At 36.8% G+C, this 21,628-nt stretch overlaps 1 protein-coding gene across 1 annotated transcript in view; it reads right to left on the bottom strand.

The window, feature by feature from the left end:
* Window positions 1–21,628, bottom strand: part of LOC149744369 (dystrophin-like) — a 255,473-nt gene that overhangs the window by 89,672 nt on the left and 144,173 nt on the right. Inside the window, exon 6 of the mRNA XM_089904939.1 lies at window positions 4,952–5,133. Within this exon, the coding sequence (XP_089761065.1) occupies window positions 4,952–5,133 (182 nt within the window). The remainder of the gene's footprint in view (window positions 1–4,951; window positions 5,134–21,628) is intronic.

Genomic DNA, 21,628 nt, shown 5'->3' with positions numbered 1-21,628 from the left:
CCAATTTGAAAAGGAGATACAAGTCATTCTAGGCTGAGAGAACCATAAAAGCTAAGAAAAGAAATTGCTTGGCACTTGTGCAGGAGAGAAAGTGACTTAATTTGGTTGGAGTAAAGAAAACATAAAATAGATTAGTGTGAAATAAGCATGAAAATATAAATTGTTAATAGATCATGGAGCTTACTGATGAATTTGGGAGAGTGGAGTTATTATAAAGGCCAAAGGAAGTGAAGGAAGTTTTGTGAATTATGTTATTAAAGCTGTTAATAAGAAAATCTAATATGATTTAGAGGGGATTAAGCTAAAAAGAGTGATATTGATTGCAAAGCTATTTCTGTAATCTAGAAGACATGTAGTGAGAGCCTGAATCAGAGGGTATTTATGAATACTGAGGGAACATAACTTAATGGAGAAATGCTGTGAAGAAAGAATTGACAATACATATTTCATTATTGAATAGCAGATCACTACAGAGGCAAAAGAGTATGTCACATATTTAAATCTCAAAAACTGTTGAATAACATCCCCATTTACATAACAAAAAGGACAACAAACGGGTTTGTGAGAAATGAAACAAGGTTCACTTCAGGATGTAGGAGGTTTGAGAAATCAGTGGACATCAAGGTATAGATACATACCAAAGAGTTGAAAATGAGGCTGTAACTCAAGAGAGATTGGAAGTGGTGAAAACATAAATACAATGATCATGGGCATACACCTTCAAGTCAAGAGATTAAATCATACAGACAACAGAGAGCGTATACAAAAAAGAAGGTCAAAGGATATCACATGAGACTCCTATGCTAAGGGAGTTGGAAGAGGAGGAAGAGCCAGATAATGAAAGAGACACAAGACAGAGGTGGAGAAGGAGCTGGTAAGTCTAGAGGCTATAGGAGAAGTACTTCAGTGACGGTACAAAGCCTGAGAGGTGATGAAAGACATTGGATTTGGCGACCAAGTATAATTATTTGCTGAATAAACAAATGTATAAAGCATAGACTACAAAAAATGGTCAGTGAGAGAAAATGTCACATAATAGTACATTAACAAGATAAAACGGAGTGGTATGTTTGGACAGAGGAGGTGTGCCTACAGGAGTTTTGGCTAGGATGAGGTGCCAGGAGGAAGAGAGAAATGGAAAGTGAAAAAGATATTGGGGATGTTTGATATTAGATTAGGAGTAGAATGAGAGGCATGATCCAAGTCATAAAAATAGGAATTCAGTGTAACTATAAAAAGGATGTCCTCCATTGAAGAATGGGTGGTAGTTAAGTGATACAATGAAGGAAAAGTTAGGGTTCACACCAGAGAGTATTGCTTCTTGGTAAATTATGAGAAAAACTGATTTATAGGCAGAGATCCTGAGATAGGTCAGATCACTTCACCTCAACACGTTCACAAACTGCAATGACTATAAATCAGATTTTCTAAGTTGGGACAGATGGGGATACTTAATGTTTCTAAGATACTGGGAACTTTTACAATAATTTAGGCATTTTATGTTTCCCATAGGGAACAGTCACCCACATGGCTCTCTCTTCTGTTATGGAAAACTGCACCCTTATTTATAGACCACCAAGTAAACACTTGAATGAAACCTTCTAATGGAACCCAATCTGGCCGATCATTAGAAGTGGATCAGATATAACCTGTAGGGGGCAGTACAGGCTCAGCCCCTCTGAGAAACTCTTTAGAAAAAATTTTCTCAGTAAATAGTTAAGACACAAATTTATCAAACCTAACTATGTGTAACACCATCTTCTGATGTGCTTCCTTTAGAAACAGGCAGGATATATCATTCCTCACCAACTGTGATTCATGTTTCTTCTTTTCTAAAGGGTAACAATAGGTTTATTTCAATGGCTTATGTTAAGTTAAAACAGATACGTGAACTGCTCAATATTTTATGATATATTACATATTTTGTAATATTTAGACAAAGGGAGAGTGAACAAATACAGTCTAGCAAAATTAAGTCCATTTATAATTACTTCATTAAGGAATCATACCTGAACAATGCCTTAATGAGATGGTAATGAGGTAAAAACGTGCTGCCAGAATAGGCACTGGAGAAAACCTTCTGGAAAAGGCAGCTCAATAAAGTGAAAATAAGGAGGAAAAATACTCCTCTCTTTGTCTTGGCTAAGACTTCTTTATTTTAGGAGGTACAACACCTATTAAGTCTTGGAAGTTTCAATTGGAGGATGGTGATTTAAAAAAAAAAAAAAAAAGCCTAAAGAGTCAGGGAGAGTCAGGAGGGTGGGAGGGAGAAGGAGGAGGAGCAACGAAAGGGTGGGTACGCTTAAACTTAAAATGGAGATAAAAAATAGTACCTCCCACCTCTAAGAGTCATTATAAGGATTTTATTAGTTCATATAATGTATACACATAGCAGTCAGTAATGTGTGGCAGAATTCTTTTTATTTACTGATAATGAAGAAACTGATTAGGTTTTTTGTTCAAGACTATACAACTTTGTGAAAATGTGGATGGGAATTTAATTGAAGATGAGGCTGAGTCACATAATCATAATCATTCTCACTCATCTCCTTTGTTCAACTTTGCAAGAAAACTAGCCAAGGATAAAGGGCATAACTATGCCCTGAAATACGTTCCCCTGGGGGAAGCTTTCAGTGTTAAAATTTTTCACGCATCAATTAACTGTGCCAAATAAATCACGAATTAAATACAACCACTATCTTAAAAAAAAAATCGATGAGTCTCCAAAAATGTGTACTTTTCTCCAATGGGATCAAGACGATAACTTCTAAATTCCCATTCATTGTGTAGCATTGAGAAAAGTCACTTCCGCAAGAACTCTTCAAATTGCTCTTCTAAACAAAATAAATGAGATTTTCTTTTAAAAGGAAATTTTAGCAAATCCAGCAATTCTAGCACATGTCATTCCCATGCTCTAACATATACAAGGCTATAATTTCTTGTATTTTTAGGTTTTCTACAACACTGCAATAATGATGGAAAATGCTACTGAGAAGATTCATTATGTGGAAAATACTGAATGGTGCATAGAATCTGACCTGGTTTGAGTGTGACTTTCTTGTATAAATACTACAGAGCCTGCTATCAAGTTTAAGTTGGCAAAATTAAAATCTACCATATGAAGAAGCTTACAGTTATATTTTTCTTAAATAGAATATAAATACATACTTATACAGTGAAAATATAATAAGGGCAATATATAGAGTATATATTTCCTTTAGGTATCAGATATCTAGAAAATCTCCCCAAGTAATGTGACTAGTAAATTTCATCCATTTTCCCATTCTTTTAAATGACCTCTCTTTAATGAGCTTTGTGTTTGGGTTGGTAGCCTTTATAAAAACTAATCTTACAGGTAATTATATAATGAAAGTACAAATCACTATTGTAAGAATCCCCATTCATGAAGAATCAACATACGTTAAACCTAGAGAGGTCTCAATAACAAAACAGCATCATGTGCAGTATCTAATACAACTGAGAACAATGAAACGGCTCCTGATGGCGGAGAAAAAAAAGGCACTGCAAATTCAAACAAACAAAAACCACGTTAGGTTATCTTGGGTGAAGAAGTTCTTTGGTTTGGAGAACAGAGAGTAAATGTTGACAGACCTGTGAAGGAAATGGGCTCCGTGTGGGGTCAGAGGTGGTGACATAAGCAGCCTGTGTGTAGGCATAGCTCTTGAACCGAGGCTTAGGAGAGGAAGGAGTTCGTTCATAGCCCTGTGCTAGACTGACTGTGATCTGCAGAAGGGTTCGGGGGAGGAGGACAGAGAGGAGGAGGAGACATGGTAAGTAACCCTGGAAGGACTGCTTTCCAACACACTAGAAAAAACGAATGTTAAATGGTAACAGTGAGATGAAAAATTTAATTCTAAATATATGTAAGTGATATTAGAAACTGGTACACTCCAAGAATTGTGATGCTCAATGTCATGTTGGAGAACAGGTAGTCAGGGAAGAGAGGAGGATGGGATTTAACCATAAAGATTCCAACCTGACACACCTCCAGCACTAATATGGGATGCTGCTCTTCAAACTGGCAAAAACAAGCAACCCAAAGCAATCTTCTCTGAACTCAAAGTAAACAAAACCAGAATTCATCATGTCAATACCTTGGAAAGGACTGAAGCTAAATATAGAATTAGCTCAGTAGAGTGAGAAAATTAGGCCTGAGAGCTTTCCATGCCTTCAGCAGAAATTTTGCTAAAGGCTTTTTCATCATCGTTTGTGTCAAAGAAAGTTAAGAAAAAAAACACCCTAAATATACACCGTTGGGAAGAAGAACTAGCAATGTAACAGAAGAATCCCACTGGATTCTGTACAATATCATAAAAGTCTTTATCATATGTATTCTCTATTTAATTTTTATTTAAACTATTTTAAACTAATTTTATCTTTTCAAAAATATTACCTTGAGTATGCAAAATTTGTTACTACAACAGCAAGCTGCCACCAAAAATAAGAAAACATTATTAAACAGAGTACTTGCCTCTGCTCTTGGTCTAGTTCTTCGCTTTTTGCTCTAGTTGATGGAAAGTTTAATGTGTATATGAGTCTATCTTTTATTTTATTTCACTTTACACAATGGAAATGCAATGTATTCTGTGTCCCATATTCCTATAACATGGTGCATATCAATAGCAGAGTATTTTAACAATGTGCCTTGAAAACAACATTACTGTCCATTGTATCAGATGAAATTTAGGTTTACAGAGTCCTCTCCCTCTCTCTCTCTCCAAATAGACACACAGACACACACACACACAAAGCTATATATACATATATTTTTGTACGTGTGTGTGAATATATATACATATATATATATACTATGCTTTATATATACATATATGTGTATCCATCCATAGACAATATAGATTGTGTATGATATCTAAAAATCCATATAAAACAGAAAATATCATTGATATTAGCTATTCTTTCGATCTTTTACCTGTTGAGAATAGTGCATTTGATGATGTAACTGAAAATGTTCTTCTCTAGTAACTTTTGATGGCCTTGGCAACATCTCCACCTCCTGGATGGCTTCAATGCTCACTTGTTGAGGCAAAACTTGGAAGAGTGATGTGACGTACATTAAGATGGACTTCTTATCTGGATAAGTGGTGGCAACATCTGTAAGCACATTAACACCACACATCAATTTTTGGTTTCTATATGTGAGTGTCTAAAAGGGGAATGAACAAATCAATGTTACAGGAAGAAGACAGATTAATGAGCACTCGACTGTCCATGAATGTCCTCCAGAGACTAATTAGAACATGATAATCAGGCCTAAAATGTCCTTCCAATTTGGCAGACCAATGAGATGAGCACTAAAGTTAATTTCTTTTCCTTGTTCACATAAAAACTTCATTCGGCAATACTTTTTCCTAAGTCAAATTGCCAAACTAGCCCATCTAAGAGAGTGGTTTTCATTAGATAAGAAACAAAAATAAAAGATTGCATCTTCCTTTCCATGGAAAGTTATAATAGCATGTCAATTAAAATGGTGTACTGGTAATTAAACAATTACACCAAAGAGCTTAATGCCCTGGCTTCCAGTAAAGAAAGCTTGCACTTCCTAATCAAATTTTTGCTGGTGATTAAGCATGTAAAGAGCAAAATAATGTCTCTGTGTTGAAACGAACCGTGTATTTCTACAATCAAAATAAAATAAAACAACTATATACCATAAGAATAATGATTTGTAATATTCCTTAACTACATTAAAAATATTTCTTTACATTATGGTGCATCTGTTAAAGTCAGATGTCGCTTTCCTTCTTAGACGTTAGAGATAAATTTAAAAGTCCTTCACATAAAGTTGATCTGACATTATGTCCTTTGCCACATCTAGGGAATGAAAGAAATCCAGCATTTAAAGTCAATAATAATTCGTAATAACACATATAATAAGTGGCAGCTCCTTCAAAAGCTTCTTTTGCTACTTGGCATCACAATTTACCCACTGTGCTCATTCCAGGGAACCAAATGCAAAAACAATCCTTTATGTGAAGAGTACCATTAATCCCAGAAGTGTTAAACATAAATCCTGGCAGGAGGCCAAGACAACTTAGCAATGTGCCAGGCATTTTTCTTGCCATAAATTTATCCTAGCTCAGCTAGCATTAAAAGATCTCTTTTACGTTAAATATGTATATTTTGGTCAGGTGTTCTGTTTATAAGTTAAAAAGACAAGAGTCAAATTTCAAGTTCACAAGCATAGAAGGAGGTTGAACAGGTCACTTAACTCCATTCCTTCGCAAGTCACAGGAACATGATTAATCAGAACAATTAATTTTAAAGCATTTTCAAAAAGAGTCACAGAGAAGCAAAAAGTTAGCTAATGTTCCTTGGTCTGCTTCTATCCATGGTATAATACAGTCCTTCTTAATTTTTAATGTGCATATGAATCACCTGGGGATCTTTTTAAAATCAGAATCGGATTCAGTAGGTCTGGGTGGAGCGTGAGGCTCTGCATTTCCAGCAAGCTCCCAGGTGATGCTGAAGCTGCTGACTTGAAGACCATACTTTGAGTAACAAGGGTCGAAAAAAATGACACACAAGCACGCTCTTATATTACCTTCTGCTTCATTGTTTTGCTTACTTGTTTTCAAAAGATACTTACTGGACACTTAAATGCATAAGGCTTAAAGGTACAAAGTTATTGATATATATAATACATATTCTCTGCTCCCTATTATAATTTAATTATTAGCCAACAGATGGTGAAGATAATTTTTTGCAAATATTTTTTAGGAAAGAACTAAAGAATACCTTGTGTATAAGTACTGCCTTTCTAAAAAAAAAAAATTCTTACTAACTTAGCTTTGAAATTCTAAAATCTACCTTACATTTGATAATTGTTTTTCAAGTGTTCATTGTATGGCAGATACTATACTTCTTCACAATATGTTTTTGAAACTCTAGAATGTTTCCTTCCTTCTCACTAGTAACTAGTCAGTTTTATCTGTAATGAGCAAAATTTAGAATTGTTTATTTTTTAGTGCATTAAATAAAACCATGCTGTGTGAAAGGCACTGAATTTTAAAAGGTTGTCTGTGTAAATAAAAAGTTCCATGACTATTTACTGCTATATTAGACATGTGCATATGTATATCTGGCCTCAAATGCAAACCATGATCAAAATAAATAAAGGTAAAAATAGATCTAGCATTATTTCTATTGCCCCAAGCAAATGTCAAAAATTGTAGCATACTTTATCTACATAAAACACCTTTTGGATGAACGTGAATATTCATAAATATCAATCACTACAATCACTATTGGATCAAACCATTGATATTTTTGCCCCAATCTATTACCATCCCACCTCAGAAGCTGTACACGATTCAGCTGTACCAGTAGGTAGAATCCAGTATTTCTTTTTGTTTTTACCAAAAGGAATTTAGATATTCTAAAATATGTTGAATTCCTTCCAAATATATTTACTAAAGACCTATTAAATTTTAAATATTTTAATAGATTATCCAGGAGATTAACAAGATAGAGAATCCATGGATTCTGCTTACAGTTTGGAATAATAAAGTAAATAAGAAGAACAAAATAATTGCACTGCTAAAGAGAATTTAAAATGTGTTCCTCTAATTGGCACAGCCAGTGCTTTAATATGTTCAGAAAAAGGAAGAAAGCATACATTACTGGAGGATCAGAAAATTCTTTATGAATAGAAAACTGAAATAAATTTGTATAGGGTTTCATTAGGGGAAAACCTAATGAAATGGAGAAAGGTATTCTAGGCAGTAGAAAAGCATGAGTAAAAGTGCAGAGGTAGGGACAGATTAGACATATTCTGGGAAGAGCACCTTTGGGTGTCTTAGCCACAGAGTTGAGAATAGTGATTAACAGGAAAAAATGAGAAGCTTGTATGTGGAACACTAAGGGGTCATCAACAGCAAAGTAGTCAATTTGGCCTTAGTTCAATAGGTTGGAGAGTAACTAACTACTTTTGATAAAGACTGTGACACCATTAAAATTCTTGTAAAGTAAAACCATTAATCGCAGAATGGAATGAAGGAGAAAAACACTAGAGGCAAGTAAGAGGCTGGGACCCAATCCAGATAGGAGGTGTCAGAGAACTAAAATAGGCTATGTAATGAAAACAAGGGGATGCATAATAGAAATTCTAAGACATCCCCAAAATAACTTCATTCAATTTCAGATAATTTACTCCACAGTCTTTGCGAATGCCTATATACAAAATCCTGCCCTAAGTCCTGGGGGTACAAAGATTAATAAACTGAAAATGAAATGGAAGAAGGAGGACTGAAGGAGGAAACTGCTTGTTCTGTAGCCATGGTAACAAGTAGCCACCAACACAAGTTTCAATCTCATTTAATCAATTAGCAATTACCTGCCTACATGGTCTTGATCATGCTTCTGCAAGCTAACCAACATCAACCCGTCCCTTCTGAAACTCTGCCAATCTGAAGTGGACTTGCTCCAATGAACAAAATTCTGAATGCAAACCAATTAACAGTGGTCTCACCTGAGTAACCAACCATGCTTCTAAAGGTGACATCAACCTACTCCAAGTCTGAATGTTCATAAATCTCTTGACCCCTGGGTTTACCCACCAAACCTAAGAATTTAAGGAAGGTGAGAATGATGGGATGTGATTTCCTTTTTTTTTTATTATAAGACATTAAAATACACAAATTGAAAGAAGTGGGTGAACCCCCAAAATAAGAACTTAAAATTATATAAAAGTTATCTTTGCACTAAAAACCCTATTATATAATGGGTTGATTGCCACAAAAGGTTAAATTAATAATTTCTAATCGAATCTTTGAAACCAGTTCAGGATGGAAATTTTGACAACTCATAATACTGCCAGAAAATGTTATTTTATGAACAATAACACTGATTCTGATGAGTGTTTCTACAGTCACCAGAATTTTAATATTGAGGGCTATAATGGAACAAATAAACCATTTAGGGAAATTGCGTATTTTTCAAAGAAGCTGAAGGCCACAGCGGTTTGATGGCAAGTTCAAAAGCTAGTTCAAGTCAGAATTGGAACCCAGTCAGTGCATCATACTTCTCAGTACCTTACCTTCATTTTTTCAGAGAAGGCTATCTTAGTGTATCTCAGAGTCATTATCTAAATGATGACCCTGTGATCTATGTGGTTCCATTACCAAACATCACCTACACTCTCCATAGTAGTAGTGATTTCTATTTCTAATAAGTGAGGTATAACAAGAGTAAATACACATAAAAATGCAATTTCAGCAGTAATCAAAGAAATGCAAATTAAATAAAGATGGAAGTGTTTAATTATACTCCATTGCCTATCAAATTATCAAAGAATGACAAAAGGATAACAACTAATGTTGCAGAAGTGTCAGCAATTTGGCCAAACTCCTACATTGCTGGAAGAGTATCAGTTGGTTCCAACGTTACGAAAAATATTTTGGCTATATCTAAAAACAATCATATTCAATGACCCAGTAATTTTCCTTCTAGGAATCCACCACAAGGAAATAATCAGAAATTTAAAAGAAGATTTATATAAACAATGTGAAATTTAAGCCCTCTTTACAATTATAAAATAAATATTTATCACACAAAAAAGAAAAAAATTCAGACCATTCCAAATTGCTTGACATAAAACTAAAATTAGAAATGATCAAATATATAATTGTATGGGGACATACTGGGCCCTGAACCAAGATGGCAGAGTAGAAGGACGTGCTCTCACTCCCTCTTGCGAGAACACCAGAATCACAACTACCTGCTGGACAACGATCGACAGGAAGACACTGGAACTCACCAGAAAAGATGCCCCACATCCAAAGAGAAAGGAGTAGCCACAATGAGATGGTAGGAGGGGCGCAATCACAGTAAAATCAAATCCCATAACTGGTGGGTGGGTGACTCAAAGACTGGCGAACACTTATACCACAGAAGCCCACCCACTGGAGTGAAGGTTCTGAGCCCCATGTCAGGTTTCCCAAACTGGGGGTCTGGCAACGGGAGGAGGAATTCCTAGAGAATCAGACTTTGAAGGCTAGTGGGATTTGACTGCAGGACTTCAAGAGGACTCGGGGAAACAGACTCCACTCTTGGAGGGCAGACACAAAGTAGTGTGTGAATCGGGACCCAGGGAAAGGAGCAGTGAAGCCAGGGGAGACTGAACCAGACCTACCTGCTAGTGTTGGAGGGTCTCCTAGAGAGGCAGGGGGTGGCTGTGGCTCACCGTGAGGACAAGGACACTGGCAGGAGAAGTTCTGGGAAGTACTCCTTGGCATGAGCCCTCCCAGAGTCTGCCATTAGCCCCACCAAACAGCCCAGGTAGGCTCCAGTGTTGGGTTGCCTAAGGCCAAACAACCAAAAGGGAGGGAACCCAGCCCCACCCATCAGCAGTCAAGTGGATTAAAGTTTTACTGACCTCTGCCCACCGGAGAAACAGTCACCTATACCCACCACCAGTCCCTCCCATCAGGAAACTCGCACAAGCCTCTTAGATACCCTCATCCACCAGAAGGCACACATCAGAAGCAAAAAGAACTACAATCCTGCAGCCTGTGGAACAAAAGCCACATTCACAGAAAGATAGACAAGATGAAAAGGCAGAGGGCTATGTACCAGATGAAGGAACAAGATAAAACCCCAGAAAAACAACTAAATGAAGTGGAGATAGGCAACTTTCCAGAAAAAAGAATTTGGAATAATGATAGTGAAGATGATCCACGACCTAGGCAAAAGAATGGAGGCAAAGATCGAGAAGATGCAAGAAATGTTTAACAAAGACCTAGAAGAATTAAAGAACAAACAAACACAGATGAACAGGACAATAACTGAACTGAAAAATACACTAGAAGGAATCAATAGCAGAAAAATGAGGCAGAAGAACGGATAAGTGATCTGGAAGACAGAATGGTGGAATTCACTGCTGCAGAACAGAATAAAGAAAAAAGAATGAAAAGAAATGAAGACAGCCTAAGAGACCTCTGGTCAACATTAAACGCAACAACATTTGCATTATAGGGGTCCCAGAAGGAGAAGAGAGAGAGAAAGGACCAGGGAAAATATATGAAGGGATTATACTCGAAAACTTCCCTAACATGGGAAAGGAAATAGCCACCCAAGACCAGGAAGTGCAGAGAGTCCCATACATGATAAACCCAAGGAGAAACACGCCGAGACACACAGTAATCAAACTGGCAAAAAGTAAAGACAAAGAAAAATTACTGAAAGAAGCGAGGGAAAAATGACAAATAACACAGAACACCCATAAGGATAACAGCTTATTTCTCATCAGAAACTCTACAAGCCAGAAGGGAGTGGCATGATACACTTAAAGTGATGAAAGGGAAGATCCTACAACCAAGATTGCTCTACCTGGCAATGATCTCATTCAGATTTGATGGAGAAATCAAAAGCTTTACAGACAAGCAAAACCTAACAGAATTCAGCACCACCAAACCAGGAGTACAACAAATGCTAAATGAACTTCTCTAAGTGGGAAACACAAGAAAAGAAAAGGACCTACAAAAATAAACCCAAGATACTTAAGAAAATGGTCATAGGAATATACATATCGATAATTACCTTAAACGTGAATGCATTAAATGCTCCAACCAAAAGACACAGGCTTGCTGAATGGATACAAATACAAGACCCATATATATGCTGTCTACAAGAGACCCACTTCAGACCTAGGGACACATACAGACTGAAAGTGAGGGGATGGAAAAAGATATTCCATGCAAATGGAAATCAAAACAAAGCTGGAGTAGCAATACTCGTATCAGATAAAATAGACTTTAAAATAAAGAATGTTACAAGAGACAAGGAAGGACACTACATAATGATCAAGGGATCAATCCAAGAAGAAGATATAACAATTATAAATATATATGCACCTAACACAGGAGCACCTCAATACATAAGGCATCTGCAAACAGGTAAAAAAGAGGAAATCGACAGTAACACAATAATAGTGGGGGACTTTAACACGTCACGTACGGCCATGGACAGATCATCCAAAATGAACATAAATAAGGAAACAGAACCTTTAAATGACACAATAGACCGGATAGATTTAATTGATATTTATAGGACATTCCAACCAAAAACAGCAGATTACACTTTCTTCTCAAGGGCGCATGGAACATTCTCCAGGATAGATCACATATTGGGTCACACACCAAGCCTGAGTAAATTTAAGAAAACTGAAATCATATCAAGCATCTTTTCTTACCACAATGCTATGAGATTCAAAATCAATTACAGGGAAAAAAAAACATAAAAAATACAAACACTTGGAGGCTAAGCAATATGTTACAAAATAAACAAGTGATCACCAAAGAAATCAAAGAGGAAATCAAAAAATACCTAGAGACAAATGACAAGGAAAACATGACGTTCCAAAACCTATGGGATGCAGCAAAAGCAGTTCGAAGAGGCAAGTTTATAGTTATACAAGCTTACCTCAAGAAACAAGAAACACCTCAAATAAACAATCTAACCTTACACCTAATGGAATTAGAGAAAGAAGAACAAACAAAATCTAAAGTTAGCAGAAGGAAAGAAATCATAAAGATCAGAGCAGAAATAAATGCAATAGAAACAAAGAAAACATTAGCAACGATCAATAAAACTAAAAGCTGGTTCTTTGAGAAGATAAACAAAATTGATAAACCATTAGCAAGACACATCAAGAAAAAGAGAGGACTCAAATCAATAAAATTAGAAATGAAAAAGGAGAAGTTACAACAGACACTGCAGAAATACAAAACATCCTAAGAGACTACTACAAGCAACTCTATGCCAGTAAAACAGAAAACCTGGAAGAAATGGACAAATTCTTAGAAAGGTATAACCTTCCAAGACTGACCCAGGAAGAAATAGAAAATATGAATAGAGCAAGCACAAGTAATGAAATTGAAACTGTGATTAAAAATCTTCCAACAGGGTTTCCCTGGTGGCGCAATGGTTGAGAGTCCGCCTGCCAATGCAAGGGACACGGGTTCGTGCCCCGGTCCAGGAAGATCCCACATGCCGCGGAGTGGATGGCCCCGTGAGATATAGCCACTAAGCCTGAGTGTCTGGAGCCTGTGCTCCGCAACGGGAGAGGCCACAACACTGAGAGGACCGCGTACCGCAAACAAACAAACAAACAAACAAAATCTTCCAACAAACAAAAGTCCAGGACCAGATGGCTTCACAGGTGAATTATATCAAACATTTAGAGAAGAGCTAACACCCATCCTTCTCAAACTCTTACAAAAAATTGCAGAGGAAGGAACACTCCCAAACTCATTCTATGAGGCCACCATCACCCTGATACCAAAACCAGACAAAGATACTACAAAAAAAGAAAATTACAGACCAATATCACTGACGAATATAGATGCAAAAATCCTCAACAAAATACTAGCAAACAGAATCCAACAACACATCAAAAGGACCATACACCATGATCAAGTGGGATTTATCCCAGGAATGCAAGGATTCTTCAATATACGCAAATCAATCAAGGTGAAAAACCATATTATCATCTCAATAGATGCAGAAAAAGCTTTTGACAAAATTCAACACCCATTTATGATAAAAACTCTCAAGAAAGTGGGCATAGAGGGAACCTACCTCAACATAATAAAGGCCACATATGACAAATCCACAGCCAACATCATTCTCAATGGTGAAAACCTGAAAACATTTCCACTAAGATAAGGAAGAAGACAAGCTTGTCCACTCTCACAACTATTATTCAACATAGTTGTGGAAGCCCTAGCCAGGGCAATCAGAGAAGAAAAAGAAAGAAAAGGAATACAAATTGGAAAAGAAGAAGTAAAACTGTCACTGTTTGCAGATGACATGATGCTATACATAGAGAATCCTAAAGATGTCACCAGAAAACTACTAGAGCTAATCAATGAATTTGGTTAAGTTGCAGGATACAAAATTAATGCAGAGAAATCTCTTGCATTCCTATACACTCATGATTAAAAATCTAAAAGAAATTAAGGAAAAGCTCCCATTTACCACTGCAACAAAAAGAATAAAATACCTAGGAATAAACCTACCTAGGGAGACAAAAGACCTGTATGCAGAAAACTATAAGACACTGATGAATGAAATTAAAGGTGATACCAACAGATGGAGAGGTATTCCATGTTCTTGGATTGGAAGAATCAATAGTGTGAAAATGACTATACTACCCAAAACAATCTACAGATTCAGTGCAATCCCTATCAAATTACCAATAGCATTTTTTACGGAAGTAGAACAAAAAATCTTAAAATTTGTATGGAGACACAAAAGACCCCGAATAGCCAAAGCAGTCTTGAGGGAAAAAAACGGAGCTGGAGGAATCAGACTCAGTGACTGCAGACTATACTACAAAGCTACCGTAATCAAGACAATATGGTACTGCCACAAAAACAGAAACACAGATCAATGGAACAAGATAGAAAGCCCAGAGATGAACCCACGCACCTATGGTCAAGTAATCTATGACAAAGGAGGCAAGGATATACAATGGAGAAAAGACTGTCTATTCAATAACTGGTGTTGGGAAAACTGGACAGCTGCATGTAAAAGAATAAAATTAGAACACTCCCTAACACCATACACAAAAAAAAACTCAAAATGGATTAGAGACCTAAATGTAAGACTGGACACTAGAAACCTCTTAGAGGAAAATATAGGAAGAACACTCTTTGACATAAATCACAACAACATCTTTTTTGATCCACCTCCTAGGGTAATGGAAATAAAAACAAAAATAAACAAATGGGACCTAATGAAACTTCAAAGCTTTTGCACAACAAAGGAAACCATAAACAAGTCGAAAAGACAGCCCCCAGAATGGGAGAAAATATTTGCAAACGAATCAACGGACAAAGGGTTAATCTCCAAAATATATAAACAGTTCATGCAGCTCAATATTAAAAAAAACCAAACAACCCAATCCAAAAATGGGCAGAAGACCTAAATAGACATTTCTACAAAGAAGACATACAGATGGTCAAGAAGCACATGAAAAGCTGCTGAATATCACTAATTATTAGCGAAATGCAAATCAAAACTCCAAAGAGATATCACCTCACACCAATTAGAATGGGCATCATCAAAAAATCTACAAACAATAAATGCTGGAGAGGGTGTGGAGAAAAGGGAACCATCTTGCACTGTTGGTGGGAATAAAAATTGATAAAGCCACTATGGAGAACAGTATGGAGGTTCCTGAAAATACTAAAAATAGAATTACCATATGATCCAGCAATCCCACTACTGGGCATATACCCAGAGAAAACCATAATTCAAAAAGACACATGCATCCCAATGTTCATTGCAGCACTATTTACAATAGCCAGGTCATGTAAGCAACCTAAACGCCCATTGAAAGATGAATGCTTAAAGAACATGTGGTACATATATACAATGGACTATTACTCAGCCATAAAAAGGAACAAAATTGGGTCATTTGTTGAGACATGCATGGATGTAAAGATTGTCATACAGAGTGAAGTAAGTCAGAAAGAGAAAAACAAATACCGTATATTAACCCATGCATGTGGAACCTAGAAAAATGGTACAGATGAACAAGTTCGCAGGGCAGAAGCTGAGACACAGATATAGAGAACAAACGTATGGACACCAAGGGGGGAAAGCTGCGGTGGGGTGGGGATGGTGGTGTGCTGAATTGGGCAATTGGGACTGACATGTGTACACTGATGTGTATAAAACTGATGACTAATAAGAACCTGCTGTATAAAAAAATTAAATTATATTAAATTTAAAAATTCAAAAAAAAACGACTACATACTGGGGAATTCCCTGGAGGGCCAGTGGTTAGAACTCTGTGCTTCCACTGCAGGGGGCCCGGTTTCAATCACTGGTCAGGGAACTAAGATCACACAATCCTGCTGCACAGCCAAATAAATAAATAAAAGACTACATACTGGATGGGTTTTGTTTGTTTGTTTATTTATTTTAATTTTGGCTGTGCTGGGTCTTTTTTGCAGCACAGGGGCTCAGTACTTGCCCCATGGCATGTGGAATCTTAGTTCCCCAACCAGGATCGAACCCGCGTCCCCTGCATTGGAAGGCGGATTCTTAACCACCTGACCACCAGGGAAGTCCCTGGATGTTTCCATTTATATGACCATCTTGCAAAGGCAAAACTATGGGACCAGAAAACTGTTCACTGGATGCCAGGGGCTGGGAGTGGGGGAAGGGTTGGCTATAAATGAGTATGGGAGAATTTTTTGAACTGATGAAACTGTTCTGTATCCTGGTTGTTGTGGCAATTATACAATTGCATACATTTCTCAAAACTCACAGAACTGCACATTAAAAAAGGATGTATTTTACTCTGTATAAATAATAACTTAATTTTTTAAAAAAATGAGTAAAAAGAGCCCACTGTTTGGGAGAGGGACCTAAAAGCCAAGATGATATAAAAGTCAGCAAAAAAGCAAAAATGATACTTAAAAAGTTTTTACAACTGAAGATGTCATTACTCAGATTAAAACATTTACAATGCCAAAAACTAGGATATAACTATACTGGAAGACTAGAGAAAGGTGAAATGTGTGTTGGAGGTGGCAGTAAGTATGCAGCTGTTATGAGAGCTAAATCCTCATCTTTCACTGTAGGAATTCATTGGATAATGTTTAAATCTGAAAAACCAAGACAAAGCAGGATAAGCTTTCTATTTAGAACCATGGAGGCAAAATCAAAGGCTTCAGCTAGAAAATTGGAAGCTGGAAAGACTCCCACCCTGGGTTGCAGGAATCGTGGGTGAAGAGGGTTGGGACAAAAGACAACTAGTTTTTTGTTTCAAGTCTTAAAACTCTGACGCCTCGAACTATGTATATGCATATCTTTGATGATAATAAAACTTTTTAAAATGAAAAAAAAAAAATAATTGTATGTGAGTACTACAAAGCCATTCAAAATGTTGCTTTTGAAGAATATTTGAAAATATATGAAAATAAATTCTTTATAAAGTAACGTCAAAGATAAGGATGTATAATTTATATAGAATATAATAAAAACTTTTATGGAAAAGACTAGGGGAACATACTTTAAGACATTAGTGGGGCTTCCCTGGTGGCGCAGTGGTTGAGAGTCCGCCTGCCGATGCAGGGGACATGGGTTCGTGCCCCGGTATGGGAAGATCCCACATGCCATGGAGTGGCTGGGCCCGTGAGCCATGGCTGTTGAGCCTGTGCGTCCAGAGCCTGTGCTCCGCAACGGCAGAGGCCACAACAGTGAGAGGCCCGCCTACCACACACACACAAAAAAAGACATTAGTGAAATGGGTATGCTGGTGGGATTGAAAATAATTTACTTTTTCTCTTTCATCCTATCTATATCTTCCACAATATTCTGCACTCACTAATTTTATAATTAGATACTATATTCTATAATAAAATATCTGTAAAGATCAAACAGAGAAAATAAAATCAAAGTTGCACCAAGTTTTCTTTTAGTATGCCCTCATTCCCAAAAAGTCAATATGAATGAGTTTGTTAGGAAAATGGTGCTTTCAACAAAACTGTTCTTATCTTGGGCAATCAACCTCCAGAAAGTGTGATTAGCCAGATGCCAGACACAACCTTAAAATACCTCTGGGAAATCTAAACGGGAGCCTCCACTGTCTAACCCTCAGGTCAGTTTTCTGCCAGGAGAAAGGCAGGAACTGAAATACTGGATTATAATGTATATCATGTGTAATCAGAAGCAGGATTTCAAAGATAAGAGATTTATAAACATGCACTCACAAAGTTTGGTCAGCCTTTTAAGAACTTTATAGCAAAATTAAGAAGGATGCCATCTAGAAACCGTGATCAGAATAAACCTGGATCAGTTTCTACAGAATTGGTATTAGGAACAAAACAATAAATAAATTTGCTGTAAGAAAAGGGGAACGGGTGAACTGGAAAGAAGAAACTTGTGGTCCCAAACCAGACATGGTGAGATAGCTCTAAGTATGAAAATGTAAACACATATTTGTAAACACAATAAAAAAAATCCTGTGTTTGCTAAAATAACCAAACGCACAGATGTGAAATTCTAAAGAACTTACTGCTGGAAGCAGAGTGGGTTTCCACCTGAGGTGTATAAATTAAGAGACAATGTCATAATGTCATCTGACCTCTAAGCACCTGAATTTGTAAATTGTAGGTGATATCATAGCAATGAACTAATTCATTAAAGGGCTAGATTGTTATTTTCAATTTTAATATTTTTCATCCAGCACTACATACATGCATTTTCCATTTACAAGTCATTGTACACAATGGATGTACAGTATTCTAGTAAGAAAATAACTTGCACAGATCCCCTCCAGTTAAATTATTTAATATTCTACAGTACATGTTCTGCCCTCACTAAATTAAGTACCCCTTAATTAAGCCGTTCCATAATTTTAGCATTTTACTCACTGATCCAAGTTGCTTTTATCATCTAATAACAATGCCTCTCATTAAAGGGCTAAAAAATAAAGTAATGAAAATAATTTGTATTAATGAAGATGATTCAGTCTCATGCAAAAATTAATGATAAAAACTATAGGCTTTTATTTATACTTGAGAAACACTAAACAATTTTATCTTTTAAATATCCAACTATTCCTATCAAGGTGCTTATGCTATACCTAGCAGAAAACTATGACTGTAATCTTGGTAAAAGTAGAAAACAGTGCTCAAAATACATAAAGCTGGGCTTCCCTGGTGGCGCAGTGGTTGAGAGTCTGCTTGCCGATGCAAGGGACATGGGTTCGTGCCCCAGTCTGGAAAGATCCCACATGCCATGGAGCGGCTAGGCCTGTGAGCCATGGCCGCTGAGCCTGCGCGTCTGGAGCCTCTGCTCCGCAATGGGAGAGGCCACAGCAGTGAGAGCCCCGCATATCGGAAAAAAAAACATGCATAACGCTTACCTAGGATCTAACGGGAAAAACAAAAACAAAAAATCAGGTGCTTACAGGAGATTTCAGATACACTGAAAACTAGTTCAGCTTTCTGGCCATTGAACAAGCAATGCTAAAGATACCTATGCAAATATACATTGTGTATTCAATCAAATAAATAATGGTAGCTAGAAGTGATGTTACTGATTCTGAAAAGTATCGGACTGACAATATAAGACAGTGAAAAATATTTTTAACAAATGTTTACTGAGTTACTACTTTGTACCAAACTAGTTTTTGAGGACACAGATATAAATCCTAGTCTTTGCGGATACAGTGGTAAATAAATAAGCCCAGAGATCTGTTCTCATGGAACTTTGATTCTAATGGGGAAGCAAAATTAAAAATAAATGATTTCAAAATCCTCAATTTACCCCCTACCAATTTATCCCTATCACTTAGTTCCTACTGCTTCATTGTATAAAAAGAAAAAAAATTGCCTTCCGCAAATGTGCTACCTTTCCGAGATTTCCGGGGGAATTAAATGGGAGTGGGGACTCTGTGGTGTTAAGACCAAACATTCTGATAGTGCCTGAAAACAAACGCACAGAAGCTGGTGGATAAAAGTCAATTAAACGGAAATTCTCAACCAATCCTGACTTTTCAAGTTTCAGATAAACCAATTTTACACTGAATGCTTTGTAACCAAACATCAAATGTCTTCCGTGTGAGGCTAATCAAAGTGAAGTGTACTGCCTTTAAATTATCAAATCCAAAATGCAACAAATTTCCAAAACTCTCTTCTCCAGCTACTCATTGAGCTTGTACCCCACAGACACCCCAAAACACACCACTAGACGTGGACCTTCCCACCAAAAGGACAAGATCCAGACTCATCCACCAAAACACAGGCACCAGTCCCCTCCACGAGGAAGTCTACACAACCCACTGAACCAAACTTAGCCACTGGGGACAGACACCAAAAACAATGGGAACTACGAACCTGCAGCCTGTGACAAGGAGACACCAAGGAGACTCCAAACAGTAAGTTAAGCAAAATGAGAAGGCAGAAAAACACACAGCAGATGAAGAAGCAAGGTAAAAACACACCAGACCTAACAAATGAAGAGGAAATAGGCAGTCTACCTGAAAAACAGTAAAGAATAATGAGAGTAAAGATGATCCAAAATCTTGGAAATAGAGAAAATGCAAGAAACATTTAACAAGGACCTAGAAGAACTAAAGAGGAAACAAGCAACGAAGAACAACATAATAAATGATATTAAAAATACTCTAGAAGGGATCAATAGCAGAATAACTGAGGCAGAAGAACGGATAAGTGACCTGGAAGATAAAAGAGTGGAAATAACTAATGCAGAGTAGAATAAAGAAAAAAGAATGAAAAGAACTGAGGACAGTCTCAGAGACCTCCAGGACAACGTTAACCGCATGAACATTCGAATTATAGGGGTCCCAGAAGAAGAAAAGAAAATGAGAGGGACTGAGAAAATATTTGAAGAGATTATAGTTGAAAACTTCCCTAATATGGGAAAGGAAATAGTTAATCAAGTCCAGGAAGCACAGAGAATTCCATACAGGATAACTCCAAGGGGAAACACGCCAAGACACATATTAATCAAACTATCAAAAAATAAATATAAAGAAATTTATATTTATTATATTTAATATTAATATTAAATATTAAAAGCAGCAAGGGGAAAACAACAAATAACACACAAGGGAATCCCCATAAGGTTAACAGCTGATCTTTCAGCAGAAACTCTGCAAGCCAGAAGGGAGTGGCAGGACATATTTAAAGTGATGAAGGAGGAAAACCTACAACCAAGATTACTCTACCCAGCAAGCATCTCATTCAGATTTGACAGAGAAATTAAAACCTTTACAGTAAGCAAAAGCTGAGAGAGTTCAGCACCACAAAACCAGCTTTACAACAAATGCTAAAGGAACTTCTCTAGGCAAGAACATAAGAGAAGGAAAACACCTACAATAACAAATCCAAAACACTTAAGAAAACGGGAACAGGAACATACATATCAACAATTACCATAAATGTAAATGGAATAAACGCTCCAACCAAAAGACAAAGACTGGCTGAATGGATACAAAAACAAACCCCATATATATGCTATCTACAAGAGACCCACATCAGACCTAGGGACACATACAGACTGAAAGTGAGGGGATGGAAAAAGATATTGCATGAAAATGGAAATCAAAAGAAAGCTGCAGTAGCAATTCTCATATCAGACAAAACAAACATTAAAATAAATCGTATTACAAGAGACAAAGAAGGACACTACCTAATGATCAAGGGGGATCAATCCAAGAAGATATAACAATTGTAAATATTTATGCACCCAACATAGGAGCACCTCAATACAAAAGGCAAATACTAAGAGCCATAAAAGGGGAAATCGATAGTAACACAATCATACTAGGGGACTTTAACACCCCACGTACACCACTGTACAGATCATCCAAAATGAAAATAAATAAGGAAACACAAGCTTTAAATGATACATGAAACAAGATGGACTTAATTTATATTTATAGGACATTCCACCCAAAAACAACAGAATACACATTCTTCTCAACTGCTCATGGAACATTCTCCAGGATAGATCATATCTTGGGTCACAAATCAAGCCTTGGTAAATTTAAGAAAATTGAAATCATATGAAGTATCTTTTTGGACCACAACGCTATGAGACTTGA

This window comes from Delphinapterus leucas, chromosome X (assembly GCF_059928025.1).
Source record: "Delphinapterus leucas isolate spDelLeu-1000000601 "Yukka" chromosome X, BTC_Dleu_Yukka2, whole genome shotgun sequence".
Classification (NCBI taxonomy): Eukaryota; Metazoa; Chordata; class Mammalia; order Artiodactyla; family Monodontidae; genus Delphinapterus; species Delphinapterus leucas.
This window is presented reverse-complemented; position numbering and strand designations above follow the sequence as displayed.